General features: G+C 38.4%; 1 protein-coding gene across 1 annotated transcript; it reads left to right on the forward strand.

Annotated features, from left to right (window-relative positions):
• The first annotated feature begins 49 nt into the window (after positions 1 to 49).
• Positions 50 to 13,798, forward strand: LOC131793198 (coiled-coil domain-containing protein 40). The gene is made up of 17 exons (XM_059110604.2): positions 50 to 489; positions 583 to 666; positions 1,289 to 1,508; positions 2,304 to 2,461; positions 4,044 to 4,184; positions 4,876 to 4,979; positions 5,762 to 6,005; positions 6,579 to 6,761; positions 7,334 to 7,579; positions 8,304 to 8,517; positions 9,111 to 9,280; positions 9,918 to 10,009; positions 10,315 to 10,435; positions 10,922 to 11,010; positions 11,715 to 11,836; positions 13,059 to 13,195; positions 13,345 to 13,798. Exons 1-17 carry the CDS (start codon positions 52 to 54, stop codon positions 13,594 to 13,596), a joined length of 3,015 nt encoding a protein of 1,004 aa, XP_058966587.1. The 5' UTR covers positions 50 to 51; the 3' UTR covers positions 13,597 to 13,798.
• The last annotated feature ends 4,275 nt before the right edge of the window (positions 13,799 to 18,073 follow it).

An 18,073-nucleotide genomic window follows, 5' to 3' on the forward strand; every position in this document is an offset into this window, starting at 1 on the left:
ATTAAAGTCGCCAAGGAAACAAAATTCAATCTTGTTTTTGAAGGAAGAAATATGGCGGACAGGTTAGGTGAAAACGGACCCACTGATTCAGAAGGAAAAGGAGATGAACGAAGGCCGGTATCCGGAAGATCAAAAGGCTCAGCTGATTCCAAAAAGTCTATTCAAGATGCAGTCAGTAAATTGACCGTTAACGCACTAAAAGAGTTTCGTTTGAGCGATCCAAGTGATGTAGACACCGTTGTTACCGGTGCAGAGAGTGAAGGTCTTGTCCCTACCGCAACTTTGACACAGGATATTCCAACGTTTGACCCTCGCGGAGCGCTTGGAGCGCAGACATTGCTTTCTGAGGATATCACTGGCAGTGGTGAGGAAGCTAGAGATGACGAGATTGAGGGTGATATCGGTGAAGATGGTGATGAAGGTCTTAGTGATGAAGAAGAATCAGGTTCAGATGGGGAGAGTGATATGGTGGTTCTTGATCCTGACCATGTAAGTCAATATTGTCTTTTGAAGGCTAAATGTGATACACATTCATTGTAAATCTTCCAATATAACTGTGATCGGTGTTGTGTTGTTTTTCAGCCTCTTATGGTCAGATTCCAAGCTGCATACAAATCACATTTAATCAGACAGCAGGAAAAAGTTAATTTGGAGCTAAGAGAATTGGTAAGTACTTCAAGGAATATCTGGAACGTAAACTGATTATTGCTTTGTTTTATCATGGTGCTGTTTTATTTGATCTGGATAAAAAACAACAATGAAAAATAGCTCAGAGGACAAGAATGCTGATCTCTTGATTATAACAGTTTCTTTATTGGTAACAAAGATTATTATTACTAATTTAATGACTCACACTGGGCATTTTCTTGCATAAGTGCCCAGGTGCTAATTTAAAATTTTGGCTAAAAGGAATAGTACTTATTATAAGAGGGGCACCAAATTAAGGAGGGCATTTGTTAAAAAAAACTGTTATCCATTGCCAATACCACTGTATTTAAAGCTTAAAAAGTTACAAACAGAGTGGCAATAGAAACAGGTTTTCCTTGATTCCCTATTATTTAGGAAAGTGAGTGAGGAGGGGGCTGCCCTTATTGAGAGGGGGTTCTTGTTTGATAATATTGCCTAAGAGGTTCATTTGGGTGGGGGGGGGGGGCAGTTATTCAAAGAGAAATGGTAAGTATTTTTAGGCATTAATTAAGTTTTGTTTACCAGTACAAGAACTGTAGTAAAAAAGTTAATTAATTTTGTCCTGAAGAAAATGTGCTCACGTTAATGAAAATGTGTTTAGACTGAAGATCTCAAAACAAAGAAGCGAGAGAGAGAAGAACTTGGTGTACAGTTATATGGCGTACAACAGGAACTTGCCAGGCAGCAAATGCTCTTGGAGAAGGAACATGACAATTTTAGCTCAGAAAATCATCTCAGGCAGCAAAGTGAAAAGCTTCTTGAGGAAACTAAAGAGCTTCATGATAAGACGGTGAAAGATGCCATCCATCAGCGCAAACAAGGTTTGGAAAGATGGGTTTTACAGTCAATTACTTCATGTTTCTCCCCTCTTGTTGATGTACACTTTATTGTAAAATAGTGAGGAGAATTTGGTGTTAGATGAAGATAACAACTGCTACTAGATACACAAAAGTTTGAGTATTCTCATAGCTTGTTTGCTGGATAATAAGGAATTAAGGAATTTCTTCTCTCTAGGTATTAACTTCTGTAAGGCAGTAATTCTTAACTAACTTACTTAATATGTGTGTGCGTGTGTGTGTGTGTGTACGTGTGCGCAGTCAAAGTTAATTACCATAAGTCCATATTGTAATTCTAATATAAAATTAGTTATTTTAAGTGAGAAAGCCTGACTTGTTATAAGCCTCGTGGTTTCTTTCAGGTTTTCTTGCCATTTATTTTCTGTCATCAATTTTCTTCAATTTTTTTTTTTCCATCTGTAAATGTCGTATATGGCAAAAATAAATAAATAAAAAATAAATAAATAAATATTGTATAATGTATGGGTATTGTAGGGAGATGTTTTATATCACTTCTGGGGGTTTTAAATTGTCAACAATCTCAATTCTAACATTAGTATGCATGTTCTGTATACTTTTCCCTATACAGTTGCAATACTTCTGACCAGTTGAATTTGCATGACAATCAAGAGTTTCTTAAGAAGGCAATATTTTTTCAAGTTCATTCTTGTGCTCTTGTTGTTTGATTCAGTGGTGACTCTGCAAGAAGTTAGATGCTAGTCAATTTGTGAGGTAAACATACTGTATGAAAACAAAACCATATTTGATTCCTGTTTGTAGCTAAGGAGCTTAGAACAGAAGTTGAAAATCTGGCAGCTCGCTTGCATTACATGGAAGAGGCTAAGGAAGATGTAAGGGCTGACATTGCTGTCATGAGAAGAGCAGCTGAGAAAGCAGACACTGAAGTTACCAAAGCAGAATTAGAGAAGAAAAAACAGGTGTGGTATTCCCTGATAAATAGGTAGAGACAATACCAGTAAGCCATCACTGTTCTACAGAGAATGCTCCCTCTCTGTGTTACCATGAATACTCCATTCCAGTCTAGTCCCACCAGTCATTCCTACTGATGCATGCTGGAACCTTATATATTTGTTTTGACCCCTACTGATGAGTGGGTTATTCAGTACTTCACAAATACAAAATACAGCATACAATTGTATCTATATCTACACATGTATTCACAATTACCATATTTCTTCACCTATAAGCCGATCTTGGCTGTAAGCCAAAACCCTAAAAGTTAAAGACCTTCCAACAGACTCATGTAAAAAGCAAAACCATCGGCTACAAGCCAAGAGTGGAATTCTTGATTGTAACTGGTCATTTGAATGAGTGAACCTCACGGAAAACATTAGGAAATGGAAAAAAGGGAAACAGTGAAAATGTAAATACTACCATGCAACTGCAGAAACACAACAATACTCAGTGACTGTAACCTGACAAATGTTTCAATTGAGTATCTCTTTTGTCGCTGTTATTTTTCTCGTCACACCAAAAGCACACTGCTCCTCGTATACAACGGCTAAAAGAATACAAGATAAAAGTTATTGCGGAAGCTGAAGCAAAACAACTCGGAAATCACTCAAGATTTATGGACTTTGTGAGTCCATGGTGCAATGCTGGAAAAGAGACCAGGCAACTATTCTTTCTGGCAAGCTTAAGATGTCTGCAAAACGTGCAAATATTGGCTGTTTCACTCCTAAGTATTCTGAACTAGATGAGAAAATGATGGAGTGGTTTTCTCAGCAGAGAGACCAGATATTTCATCCATAATGTGAAATATGAAGAGTTGAGTGAGATCGTCTTTCAATGTGTAGGAAGCAAAGAATCTGATTGGTGGCCAAAAATACATTTTGTCATAACAATTTTAAAGCACACTGCAGTCATGGAATTTAAGGTCATTTCACATTAACATTGCAATTGTACTTGTTTTTGAATCCCAAACCCTTGGCTATAAGCCGAACCCTGTTTCTCTGGAAAAATCTCCCAAACTTTTGTGTTAAATACTGTAAAAATCACTCGGCTTACAGGTGAAGAAAAACATTAAATAAATGATATTTTAAATGGCTGATTATACGCAAATAGGGAAATGATCTTTGCTGGAATTTCTTTTACCTGGAAAGATTGTTCTCCACCTGTATATCATTCATGGGTCAAAATGTTATTTTTTTCGTTGTGAATAGATTCCTTAATGAGAAATTAGAACCTACTTTAATTTGCCTTACTCCCAACATGTGGCTTTGTAGCTCAGTTTGTAGAAGGGCCAGCTGGTGTCAGGGAGGCACAGGTTCAAATCCTGCTAAAGCCTCAAATTTTTTCAGGCTTCTTTTCATGTTATTGCTTAAATTGCAGCTTACCTGTAAAGATCATTTCTCTACTTCTAAACATGTAGGTAGTGACTGACATTGATTAACAGGCCAGAAAACTTATAGATGTTGCTGTGAGGCCTTTATACACACTAATTATTAAGTTATTTGTCTAACAGCTGCACTAAATTTTTCCTTTTGGGCATTTACATAGGACCTCCTTGTGGACAGATTAACACAAACAGTAGATCGGCTGAGGGAGGAAATTGACATGTTTGAGACCCAGTGTGCAGCTCAAATGGAGGAAACTAAAGCAGCTCAAAAAGCTCTCTCAGAGGCTATTACTGAAATAGAGGTTAGTAAGAATTAAAATTTATTTTGAAGACACACTCTTTAGTGAACAAAATATAAACTATATGGAAAATTTCCCTATTGGTGGCATCTTTCACATCAGAGTCTCATCATTGCCATCAATATTCTCAACAGATTACATTATTGCCTTAAATACCTGCACTCTTTTCTAGCCATTGCTTGAGCTTATCACACAACAAAGCATGTGAGCAAAACAAGTCCAAGTGATGACTATGGAAAATACCAGTGATCACAATCTGTGTCATGGTACTGTGCGTCATTTGTGATTTTTTTGCATTCAAGAATAAAATTGTTTCCTAGAAATTCACATCAAGATCCTTGAAAAGTTGTCTGAGTGTCTCAATCCTTGATCCTTTATTCTTAAAAGTTTCAAGGATTGATAATTGAGTTTTGAGTCAAGATTGTTGACTACTTTTGAGTGATACTGTATTGCACATTTTAACCCTTTCACTCCAAATATCATATTAATATTTCTCCTAACTGTCCACCATACATTCCTATCAATGTTAGTTATGAGAATTTGGTATTGAATCAAATAAGAATTCCCGAGTGGATATTTTCCTTTATACTCACCACATTTCTACTTGATATTGTATCGAATGGATATTATATTGACATTGATACTGTTCTCATGGAAGTGAAAGAATTAAAAAAAAGAAATTATTTATGTACAGGCTCTTCAGCTGGAAAAAAAGCAGCTAACACAGCAGTGGTACAGCAGTTTAATTGGAATGAGGAGACGAGACGAGGCATATGCTGCAATGCAAGAAGCTCTGAGGTAAATTTTGTACATTTACTACACTTCTGTTGAAATTAAAGGAATTATCTCCTGTTTAAGAAATTACTTTTTTTTCCTTGATTATCATGGTTTCACATTGGCTCAGCCTTAAATAGGCTGTGAATGACTGACAATACTCAAGCTATACTTTCTTAGTTAAGTAATACCACTGAGAATGACTGTTGCAGTGAATAGAATGAAGGACAAACAATATTGCAAACTAGTTCCTTCTGTCCTTTTCCAAATTTTTGTTATTTATAAACACCAGCAAGAAAGAGATAATTGTCACTCTGTTTGGCAAGTAATTTACAAAGCAAAAATAGAATTCTAGTCTTGCGTTTCCTCAGAAGACATCAGTAAATAAGACAAGAAATTATCTGGTTAAACTAACAAGTTATTAGAGTGATATCCAAGTGTCTGAATGACAGCAGCTTTCTTTTGCATGCCTCCTAGCTGTTTTGACACAGGTATAAGCTCAATCCAGAGGCAGCTTAGTTTTTTTAGCAGCTTTCTTTATGATATTATGATTTAAGCTTCAACGTATTGCCTGGATATCTGAACTGCCTGCCATTTCTGGCTCATTGCTGCCATGTTTGTTTCAGGAGTGATGAGAGAAATTAGATGCAGGTCACTCATAAATGCCATAGGGTTAAATCGCATTCCACAAACAGCTTTATCTCTTTTGCTAGTTAATCCTTATCCCCAAAATAGAGCAAACTAACAGATTGTAGCATTTTTCTAACTACATCTCTGCATTTGCCTCTTTTTTTTTTTTTAAACAGTCTTCAAAGGCAGAGAATCCAGGCCATTGAAACAGAGATTGAAGGCTATAGAAAGTCCATCAGCAAAGCTCAGGAACAGAATGAACAGATCACACTCATGCATAACAAGATTGAGGCTGACATCTCCATGGTGAAGAAACTGGTTGCAGTGAGCAGGAACAAACAGGAGGTCCTTAAGACTGAATATAGTAAATACTCCAGGACACTCCATGAAACAGAACAACAACTCAACAGGGCTGAAACTGTAAGTGAGGTTGTAATCAATCAAGTAGTAACTGTGATCAACATGAAACTTCTCCCCATAATATCCATACAATATTCAGCAAACAGATAATGAGAATATTCGGACTTATCAGAAAGAAGCTGCTATCTTGATCTAGCACCAAGTTCTCATAACTAATTGACAAGGAAATGTGTAGCAGCTATAGGGGAGAATTAACAATCACATCTTGGAAGTGAAAGGGTAAGAATGAAAAAAGTGGCTCACAAGGTGCAGCTGAGTGGGTCACTGATGTTCCTGTCACATTTTGACATCTTCTGTAATTCATTACTGTCTAGACAGACCCACAGCTACGTGAAATCTATTTGTTTAATATGACAAGAAAGCAAAATGTTTTAAATGATGACACAGCTACATAAGTAAGAACAAATCAAAGCGTGTGTATAATTCAGCCTGTCATATGATGTACAGGTTCAGACATGCTTTGCGGTATGACTTTCAAGATAAGAATAGACATAGGCCTAATATAGCTGTCCCTTTGTAAGTACGGCAAAATGTTTCTTGACTGCTGTGGTTATTTCTCTTGGACCTAATTAGGAAGTGACACTGAAGGAGAACGAAATCACAGCATTAAGAAAACAGATTGAGCGTGAGTTTGGGGAGAAGATAAAACTAGAAGACAACATTATGGAAAAGATGAGAAGCCAGCTTACATTGGACAAGGCGGCGCAGTACACTAAGAAGATGACAGACAAGCTCAGAAGGAGGGCCACAGAACTGGTAACAATATTTTTACTACTGATACAGTTAGGCTCGAATGAACAGAGTCCGTAATTGACGGGTGAATTCTGAAAATACCCATTGTCCTTGTCATTAACCTATTTATCAAGCTAAATAGAAATGTTCCACATTGTTTTGAGTCGTAATGTTTTGCTATGGGCAAAATGACCTTCAATTCGGAAGAGGGATGGTCTTCAGTGTTACTTGGTAAAACCTAAAGATGGCGCCTCATTGAATTTTAAAGCTGGTCTTAAAGGTAGCTATACATTACACACAGCAATGTAACAGAAATGAAACTTGTGGGATTGATCAACAAAGTCATCTTAGTCGCGTATTTATAGCGTACATACACACCTGTATAGCGTATATACGCGTCTAACGACCTGCGTCTGTGCGTACAAAATACGTATGCACAGTTAACACATATCTGAGCGGTACTTTATAACCTGGAAAAGTTAAGCAAGAGGAATTGAAATCCTTTCAGACCCAAAGTGATACAAAACTACTTCAGATGTGGGAGGAACGAGTTTACTATTGAACAGTTATTTACGTTATGTTGTCCTTCCTTACAGGAAAGTTCCGTTGCTGAAGTTGAGAACGAGATTTCCAGGGATATCTTGGACATTTCTAACACGACCACTCGTGTTCGTCAACTTCAAGATGTCATGGACAACCTGAATGAAGAGATTCACCAGAAGAATGGCACCATTTCTAAGATCGAAGGAGAAATTGTGAAGCGAAACGCCATTATTGAACGGAAACAGAGCACTATTGACCAGTTTAACAAAAAGATTGATCAGTTGAGAAGCAAAGACGGGGTACGTCAATGGAATTTTAGTTGTTGCAGACGGTTCATAATTATTATACTGCAAATTTCAATTGAACATGGAAAAGTAGTCTAGTTTTCTTTCGTTTACGTTTACGTTTACGTTTTACACGAACCGGACTGATAACTCTTCACCTGACTTTGATGATGACTTCCGCTTTGGTTGTCGAAAAGTCAGTTACCCAGTACTACCGACAACAGTCTTTCTCAGGACTGTTTTTCTGCTTTTTGATTGAAAGAAAAAGACATAAATTTCTAAAAAAAATAGGATGCTAAACTAAAATCAGTTTCAATTTGAAGTGTTGACCAACGTTTTATCGCGCTTCTAGTTTTTACGTAAGTTCCCATTAGCTCTTACAGATATTTTCTTTTGTGCTGATTGTCTTGTGATTATAAATTTGAGTTGGGTTTGACGATGCTCAATCGAAATGCGCACCAGAATTCGGGATTTTGTGAGATGTGCGTTGCTGCGCTCTGACTGGTTTAGAAACTGAACTACATTACCCTTTCAACGAATCAGATGCAAAACTAAAACCACCCGCAACTCAATGGTTTTCCGCCATGAAGTCTTTAGAATGTATTGACTTTTGTTTCTCTTTGGCTGGTTGAGATATTTTCCTTTGTTCCGATTGGGCACTGCAATTACTTTGGTTTCGTTACCACTGCACTCAATCGAAATACGCTCTAATGAGGAAAGTTTCCTTTGTCATTGTTAGGGAGAGGAAATAGGACCTTTGGAGTTACAGATCCACACGTTACAAAAGCAGATCGAAGCCCGCCTTAATGAAATTACTGAACTACAGCAGTTTTGGCTGAGAAATCAAAGTGAATTGGTGAAGACCTTAAAGGATGTACAGAAACAATCTGAAGACATGGAGTACTTTAAGAAACAGTACACCATATTACTGCAAAAGAAACTCAGGATCGAAGGTAAGTAGAGAAGTTACAGACGTTGCGGATCAAAGGACTTGTCGCGTTTAATGACTCTCCTTTACTCCTCGTTGTTTCTCTGTTAACAGTCTTTTGCCTTTGACCTAAAAACGACAAATTTATTGAGTCTTAATGATCGTAAATTAGCAAATGGCTACTTAGTGAATTGAAGCTTGCTGAACGACAATTTTCCCGATAAACGCCGAGAAGATCCACCGTTTACAAGTTGATTAAGTGACATCTTTTACATCCATTGAGGAATCAATCTTCTTCAAACTTGCTGTCATTATCTTCATGTTTTGTTGACCAGTCTTCGGCTTGAACTGCAGAATATTTATCTCATTGCTTTTCAAGTCTCTCACTCATTTTACTTTGATGAAGCTCACTTTCGGCTGAGAGAAATGCGAATTAATCTCTTTGCGCCGCATCGGGAGGGGAATCGAATCACTCAGTTTCAACTTGCCGAAAATTGACCCTTTGAGGGGGAACCTTTCACTGGTGTGAAAATCATCTGATGATTTCCCTGAACAGGATTTGTCGGAATCGATTTACTTAACTGAGTTTGCATTTTTCTGAATATAATTTCTTCTTAGGCGAAATCAACTCACACAATAGCGAGATGCGAGATATTGAGCGAAACATTCGCGGCATGCAGAATGACATGACGAAGCTAAATACTCTGATCACCCAGGAAAGTGGCCTGAGAGAGGCCTTACAGCAAGGAACTGTGTTGATGGAGAGCGACTTTATTCAGGCGCTTAAGGTAACTCACTATTCCAATTATGATAGATAGGTAAGCCGGTGTGGCCGCAGAGACTCCCACGCGGGTGCTGAAAAGGTGCGTGCGTGGGAGTTTTGCGTGGAAAAAGTTCCTTTACTTTTACGATACAACTTTAGTCATTTCGATACAAGCAAGAGCAGGATAAATTTTCAACTGTCTACCAGCCTGATAAGGGGAATTAACCTACCTTGCCAGGAGGTGTATCGAATCGACTTCAGTTTGTATTTATGCGACTTTGTATCGAAACGACCTGCGCGTAAACCTTCGCGTTCATTGCAGCCAAAAGTGTACGACTTCGTGTCAGAGAGTGTATGATTACTTACGTAAAATGAACGTTCCTTAGCATAGAGACTTCAATTGATCCTAAGATCGATGTGACACTCAGTTAGAAAACGGATTTATCGCCGTACTCTGAATATAGTTCACCTAGGATTTTTATCCAGCACTGATGATCGAGCCCTTTTACTTATTATTTTTCCTGATTAACAGCCCTTAAATGGTACAGCTTGGGCATGCACAATTACCTGTATTGCTCGGCGTTGCACTTCAAAACCTAACTGATGAATTGCTCTGCTGTGGATATATACGAAGCGCATTTGACTTAATATTTACGTTACAGGAAGCTGAAGGGGAATCCATCAACATGCAAAATCAAATTGATGCCCTGAAGGAGGAGAAAGAAAGGCTGCTCAATAGTTTGGTGGAGGCGGAGTAAGTAAACATTATTGTGTTAGTTTTTTTTGCGTGTCGGCGTTATGCCTTGTGTGATCACGCAACATCTAGGGAAGAGCAGTGTTAGAAGCAGCGTAGAAAATGTCACGCTACGTTGCTGTTTGACTGGCGGGGATGATAAAACTAGGAGGAACGCGATGAATTATCAAAAGTTAGGCATCAAGCGTTGTTTGCTCCCGTTATATCGTTAAAAAATGTGTTTATATCTCTTCCTTTCCTTTTGACTGGCTTTGATTGTCAACTTTTTTCTCAATAAATTTAATTTACTCTTACCCTTTACTCAGACGTCAAATCATGTTGTGGGAGAAAAAGACGCAACTGGCCCGTGAAGCGAAGAACGCTGTTGACATGGAGTACGGTCAAGGAGAGATTAAGTCAATGAAAGCAGAGATTCATAGAATGCAGGTCAGTCAGTCAGTCAATTTGGTGAAGTTGTAGGAGGGTTCTTTATGAAGTTCTGTTTAGGGATGAGAGTCAGGCGTTGGGTTTTTTTGCCCGATGGCAAAATTTTGCAGCATCTATACGCGTGTTACCATGAAGGTAAGGTTACGCTCCTACAGACAGGGTTTTAGAAATAAATTTGCGTTTCGTGGTAGCTTACGTGGCAGTATCTTCCCTTTAATGAAACGTGAAACGTGAGCTGAATGGGAGTGACGCGAAGTCAGGGGGCGAAAGGGAACAAAAATCAGTATTAAGAGCTCCCTTAATTAACTCAACTTCCTAGCTTCCTGGTCGTCTTTCTTTAAAATTAAACCGGTGCTCTGATCATATCATTAATTGTACATCCAATGCAATTTAGAGCTGGGGAAGAGACAGAATCAGGAAAAAAATTTACTGTTTGTTATCGAGGTTGTCAGGTCTCATTTGCTAATAGGTTATGTTTGTTTGTAGGTTCGTTACTCGCAGCTAATGAGACAACAGGAAAAGATGATTCAAGACATGGAGAAGTCTGTTGTACGCAGGGAAGTTATTATTACTCGGTAAGTGATTCCCATGATACCAGTTACAGATGGGTATCTTGATGGTTGTTTAGGATATTTTAATTGGGTTTTCGTAACACCACGACCAAAGTGATCGCAATAGCGCCACAGGCAACCTAAGCTCAGAATGCGAAACACGCTGATATACTTGTCTTTAGTAAGGACACCGAAAGATAATTCAACCTTGAACTTTCATAGAACACAACTTGCATCCAAACTACCTATGATGTTAGTGATCTGTTTGTTCATTCGTAGTTATACCACAGGATACTGGACTAAAATACCTATTTTCCGCGCAGCCTCTTTGATTCGTTAAACTACCGGCAGTCCCTCTTTTTGGGCGCAGTCCGTCGCGCGAGTCAACAAAAAAATCAGTTGATTAACCCTTTAACTCCCATGAGTGACCAAGACAGAATTTCTCCTTACAATATCAATACAATACCAACCAGATAAGTGAGGAGAAATATCACTTTGGGGATAATAAGTTGATCCAATACTAAATTTTCTAAACTAACATTAAAGAATTTGTATGTTTGACAGTAAGGAGAATGACAAATTTGATCAGGGAGTTAAAAGGTTAACAGTATCGTTTATTGTATTTATTAATTGATCGCATTCTGCGTTAGGGCTGTTTGTACGGACTTTTCACTGGGAAAACTTTCCATAAATTTATTTTACCGATGTAATTTTCTTTTTGTTATCAGTGGAGATGCTCAAGCAAAGATGGGTAAGGTTTCAAACACTAAAGGCACTTTCCAAAAGAAACTCGCCGAGATGAAGAAGAAAATCAAGCAGACAAACCAAGACGCTAATGCCTGTGATACTGGTAAATAAACGAACTAACGCGTGATAGTGTAGTCCTCTGTTCTACCAGGAGCTTACTTTTTCAAGGGTGTTGAATTCAATCATCGCGAGAATGTGACAGTGGAAAAAATCAGAGGTGGATCTACTACGAAGGAACAAGGAAGGCTCTGGCGAAGGCGTAACGCTCGAAACTTCAGCTTTAGAAACCCCTTTACGGTGGTTAATCACATTATCAATTTAGTTGATACTATCTTGTTCTACCCCCACTGACGCAGCACCACAGTTTCTTTGCAAAGTTACCGTAATGATTCGATTTAGCACCCTCATTCCAATAAGCTCCCCTATTCCAATACACGCCCCTATTCTGTTTCAGCGATAGCACTGTTAGATTGTATGAACATCGAGATTAACCGTGGTCCCTCTTCCTTTAATCACTCACTTAAAGCCTCACGACAAAAAAAAGTGGTCTTCTTCTCTGTCTCTCAACTATCGTGTCGCCGTGAATGCACAGTTCCTTCAAACGAAAGATCCTGTCTTAAAATTTTGCAACGATTGCTTGGCTAGTCGTTCCAGCAAGGAACGATCCAAGGACAACAAGTCCGTTTTCCAGTCTTTTTGATCCACGGTCAAGTGAACATCAAAGCTTTGTTTCACATTCTGCTGTTTCTCAAAAAAGAAATAAGCGCCCTGTTTCAAATAAGCACCCTTCCTTTAGCTAACAAAAGTAAATAAGCGCTCTGAGCACTAAATCGAATCATTACGGTACTCCTTTTACTATGAAGAGGTTGAATATGAAGTTGGCAGAAAACGGCAATTGGAGAAAATTAAACTTTCTCCTATCTTCTCTCAACTGTTTTTATATAAATGCGACAATATATTACAATCTTATCTTAGAACTTAAAATAATAAATTTTGTTGCTTCAAAGTTTAGTGAAAAAATTGAGTGAAACCAGAGTTCACATCTCTCTTTAACTCACTGAAGTGACCTTCTTTAGGCCGACTTCTCATTTATCAGAGCTTAAAAGATCCAAATAGGATCGGACTTAAGATTTCTTACACAATCTCGACCTGTCTTCAAAAGGTTATAGGTTATTTCTCTCAGGGAAGCAGTTTTTTCCTCCGCCCCACGCTCGCGTCTTTGTATCGACTACCGAGTTTCGAATTGATCCTGAATTTTCAACGCATTTGTTCTTCGTAATTTTAATTACTAAGTGTGTTTGTTTCGTGGTTGTTGATGTTTTTAGATATTCAAGTGCTTCGTGAAAAGCAAATGACCGTGAGTCGTGATCTGGAAGAGAAACAAACAACATGTCTACAGCTTCAAACCACTGCCGATGAACTGGAGGTGCAAATCGATACACTGTCGGAAGAGAGACAAAGGGTGAGTAACCTTATGCCTTTGACCACAAGTGATCAGTTTTCAACTCCTCTTCGCAACATCAGCATATCGTCCAGAAATATAGAATATATACGAGAAAAGTCGGACTTTTTAGCTAGATTTGATCTCATTGTTTCCTCTTATTCTGTCAGAATCTGGCTGACATAGTCGCCAAGCAACAGAAGTTAAAGTACTACAACCAGCTAAAGAATGGACGCTACACTCCGCTGTGCAAAACACCGGAGACGCTAGAGGCTGAACTTCAAAAACAACGAGCTCGTCTCCAGTCCCTTATGACGATAGTTGATCGATTGAATCAGGAGTTTCCTCAAGCTCAACCAGCGCTGCGCAAAATCACCCTGTCTCTAGGCTACAGGGGAATTCCTGAGGAAGCTGCAGCATAATCTCTGCTCACCCCTCCCATGTAGAAAATCATTTATTCATTAATGTATTGCGAATATGAGTAAATTTTCTTAAATAAAAAAACGACTTAAATTTAATTGTTTAGATTTCCATAGTTTTCAGAACCACGTTTCTCGATATCTTTTTTCTGCTAGTATTGCTGTAAATAAAAGATATCAGCACATTAAACTGAGTCGTGAATATTGTACCGACATCAAGATTTTGGTCTTAACCCGTTGTTTGTTTTTATACTTCGCACTGCCTCCTTTACTGCTTGACGCCACCTCGCGTGCAACACGTTCACTTTATACTTGTACCTGACGCAAATAGATGCCCGTGCCCAATGTCCATGGATAACCAGCGAGCAGGCGCTCATTGTTACTGTTTCGGCACGAGGACCGTTTCTTCTCCCGCGAGAAAGTATGAGGCCTTTAGCAACGCGACCTGACGAGAAGTCTGAAAAGGGTCTGGCATTGCTTAGTCCCAGCCCCTCGGAAAACGTCTCCCTTACTCGTCTCAGAGCTCTCCACGAGCGGAAAAACGCACGTCCTCCAGTGCCTTGTCGTGGACTAGCACAAGGAGAGATAACGAAAACAAGTGTGCATGCGCATCTAGAATACCGCAGACATCAGGACTACAAGTGGCACGAACTCAAACCCAAACTCAAATTGATGCGAGGAATCACTGTTGTTTCAACGAAGATCTGATCATTAAAAGAAGAGCATTGGGAACGAGATCGAGTTGGAACGCTCCGGCAAGTTCTCTGTAATCTGCAGAATGTTTTAGGAATTATTCGGGTTATGTCGGTACCTTTTTCCAACCAGTCAATTTTTGCAGAATCATCTTGAGAACTGCTGAGGTGAACGGAGCCTCATGGCATAACTATTGCCATTTGCAATGATCTTCGTACGAGTGATTGTCAAAATGACTGCAAAATCTCAGATCAACAAGGGTAAAAGACTTAAGCACGGGTTGTTCAAAGCTGGGTCAGTTAAGATAACAGGGTTGGTGTGAAATTTGATTTCACGTCTGAAAGCTATGAAAGAAAATTCAGTTCAAATCTTTTTGCTTACAATTTGATTATTGGATGTTCTTGAAAAGGAATACGGAAATTTTTCCCTAAAAAGGCTTTTGAGCAAAGAAATAAAGAAATTTGGACTAAACTTTAACCCTGGGTTGGCGCTTATCGGCCTTCGAACAACTGGGCCTTGTTGGAGACTGTACCTTGACTGACCAGTACCAGTCTCCATCCGTTGGTTAGGACAAGCTACGAAGCTAGGGAAATGTAAACGGTCATATACAATATATCGTGAACACTGATAGTAATTTGCTTGGAATAAAAATTACAGTATGGCTATTCGAAAAGGATGAGATTAAAGAGGAAAAAAGGCGACTATTCAATTTCTTTTCATAGTTTCTAATGATCAGTCACCGCGTTTATTAATGCCAATACGTTCAAGCGTCTTAGCTTACTGATGATGTAAAGTTGTAGCGGTTTTCTTGAAGAAATAAGGTCCATATTAACTTTTTCAAAAGGGACTTAAGATAAAAGAGACTCAGATAACAACTATTTCTAAGATAGGGAATTGAAACTGCTTTTTGAAAATAATAGGGCTGAGTACTTGTCGTCCATGTCCGCTTAAACGGTCTTTGACATAGTGCGTATTTTATGTAAATCGCGTGCTTGAGCGAAATTGAATTTTTAATTATGCGTGTTTTCCCAAGAAACTTTTTTCAATTTCGGCCACCATTTATGAAGGGTCTTTTCGGAATTGTTCTACTTTCTACGATACGAAAAACAACCATGTTGAATCCGGCACACAGTAACAGATACGTATTCAAAGCTTGAAACGTAAAGGGGAAGTCCTCTGATCTCTGGCGCAATTTTTAATTGGCATGTCGAACTTACCTTTGAAAATTACCTTTCTGTTAGCGTTGCGAAATTTTCTTAATTTGCAAATTTGTCATTGTTGCCGGAAAATTGTTTTCGCTAGCATATCTCATAAGAACCCTATGTGGGTGTAAACATTTTGTGACTTTCGCACTTTTCTGTGAGGATTTCAAAGTCTTCAGTTCTGTTTTGAATATTTACACCAGGGAAGGTATTTAGCAATTCATTACCACAGATATCTCTTCCATTTTTAATTGTAATTAGAGCAGTGCTCGATGTCGAATGCTTCCATTGACTACGCAGCTGGTTAATGAGGCAGCCGTAACTCGCTACGCATGCAAACTCATTTTCATCTAATCTTAGAAAACGGCGCCTAATAGCTGTCGGTGACAGATGTAATTTTAAGTGTAAGGTGTATTTACAGTATATTAGCTTAATACACGCAGCCGCTCTAACTCGATTTTGTGAAGCTGAAGATGAATAAGTGAAAAATGTATTTTCATTCTGTGATATTAAAAGCAAACCTTGGAAACCTTGCAAATTTGTCATTGACGCCGAAAGATTGTTTTCGTTTATTCGTAGCGTGCTGGCATATCTCATCAGAACCCGATGTCGATGTAAACACTTTGTGATTTTGTGCTTTTCTGTGAGGACTTCGGAACCGGGTTTTGAAGTCTTTCTTTTTTAAATATTTATACCAGGAAAGGTATTAAGCTATCCATTACCACAGAAATTTCTTTCATTTTAAATTGTAATTAGAGCAGTGCTCGATGTCGAATGCTTGCATTGACTACGCAGCTGTCTAAGGAAGCAGCTGTAACTCGTTGCGCATGCACATTCATTTCCATCTGATCTTAGAAAACGGCGCCTAATAGCTGTCTATGACATGTAATTTTAAGTGTAAAGGTGTATTTACAGCATATGAGCTTAATACACGCACCCCCTCTGACTTGATTTTGTGAAACAGAAGATGAATAAGTGAAAAATGTATTTTCATTCTGTAATGTTAAAAGCAAACCTCGGACTTTTCATTTTCACCATGGTAAGCACGTAAAACTTTGACTATTTTGATTGTGTCTGTGTGGGTCTAATTGGGTCGCAATCTGGCTATTGATAAGTATTGAAAGTATGCGTTGAAAGTGAAGCACTAAACGACTCTTGATTTTCATTTGATCTTATTTGAAGTTGGTGAAATTTTCGTTCAGTTGTGAAAATGAGGTCAATCATCTATATAATACATCAGGTAAGTCAAACTTTTTCATCTTTATATTGATAAAAGGATGACTAAAGAAAGTATTTGTATACGCATTTGAGGACAAAATAAACTTTTACTTCAACAGTTTACCAAAAATATTCAAAGTCACGACATGAGACGAAATAAAAAAGAAAACCCTTGCTTTTCTTACACCCTCCAAATGTCCATTCTCATCATGACCTATGAACCTCTAAAAGCACGAATCAAGTGTTTCAAGGCGATGATAAAAGGCGATGGAGCAGGGTAAGCCTCAAATCGATTCAGGAGCGCGCTCGGCGAGATAATATTTTGTTCAATTTTTTTTTTAGCAGTTGTTTACTTATGCGTTCCCACGAATCGATTTCACGTCCGCGCTTGAGACTGTTATGACTGCAAATAGGTTTGCATATACCATCGAAATTGGCAAAATACAATGCTGGAAATCTGAGTGGGATAATGGGGTTTGCTCGGCGTTCAAGCAAGCCCCCGTACATTTCAAAACTCTCCGCCGGCCGCTTCTCGCTGATCAAACTCGGTCCGAAACTCTATGGAAAAAATATGTCTGAAAGGAATAGCGTTACTTTTTCCTTCTTGCTTATCTGGGGTACTTGACTCAAAGTTTTCATCTTTTTTCCGTGGTATACATTAAAGCCGCTGGTGCAAGCTTTCCACAGTCAACCCAGGTTACATTTTAGTTTTTCCAGTCTACCAAGAAGAACAGAAATTTTTTATAGTTTTCTAGATTCAGTAAGTTCTGTAAAGGGAAATTTAATCAACAATTTCAGTGGCGCTGAAATGTAACCTGAGATGCTTAGTTTGTGAAGTCACATCAGCACCAACAAATAGAAACTCCGGTTTGGACGTATAAAGCTTAAATAACAAACTTTTAATAAATTCAGCCTAATGTACGGCGAAACTTTGAAAGATTAGAGTTTCGAATCCTCACAGAAGGAGTCATATTTCTAAGTCGTATTACGCTTGCGACGAATGTTTTAACTCTTTTCTTTATAACTGTGGATTATTTAAACGTCTTCGTGCATAGTTCAGTTAAGCAGTTCCTCTGTTACTGAGCACGGCATAGCGGTAATTTATTGGACTGACAATCTATTTTCGTGAAAATTAAATGAATAGAAACGATCCATGAGTCGATAACTCATGAGTAAAAAAGCGAAAAAAAATGGTTTCGAGAAAGCTGTGTTGACGCGACCCACTCCTATCGGATAAATCGTAGATGATCAGTTAAAGAGGAAAAACTAGCTAAGGATAGTTAGAAATGCAATTACAGTATTCTTGATCAATGTAATAAACCAAGTGCTTCGAGTTACGTTATAATAAAACCCGTTTTATGATTGCG

The sequence above is a fragment of the Pocillopora verrucosa genome, chromosome 8 (assembly GCF_036669915.1).
Source record: "Pocillopora verrucosa isolate sample1 chromosome 8, ASM3666991v2, whole genome shotgun sequence".
Classification (NCBI taxonomy): Eukaryota; Metazoa; Cnidaria; class Anthozoa; order Scleractinia; family Pocilloporidae; genus Pocillopora; species Pocillopora verrucosa.

What these genes read in the sequence shown, in the direction of transcription:
- LOC131793198 (XM_059110604.2), top strand. Translation starts at nt 52, where the DNA reads ATGGCGGACAGGTTAGGTGAAAACGGACCCACTGATTCAGAAGGAAAA. An exon ending in CATCCATCAGCGCAAACAAG is followed by an intron (nt 1,509 to 2,303) that starts GTTTGGAAAGAT and finishes TCCTGTTTGTAG; the next exon opens with CTAAGGAGCTTAGAACAGAA. An exon ending in CAGAGATTCATAGAATGCAG is followed by an intron (nt 10,436 to 10,921) that starts GTCAGTCAGTCA and finishes GTTTGTTTGTAG; the next exon opens with GTTCGTTACTCGCAGCTAAT.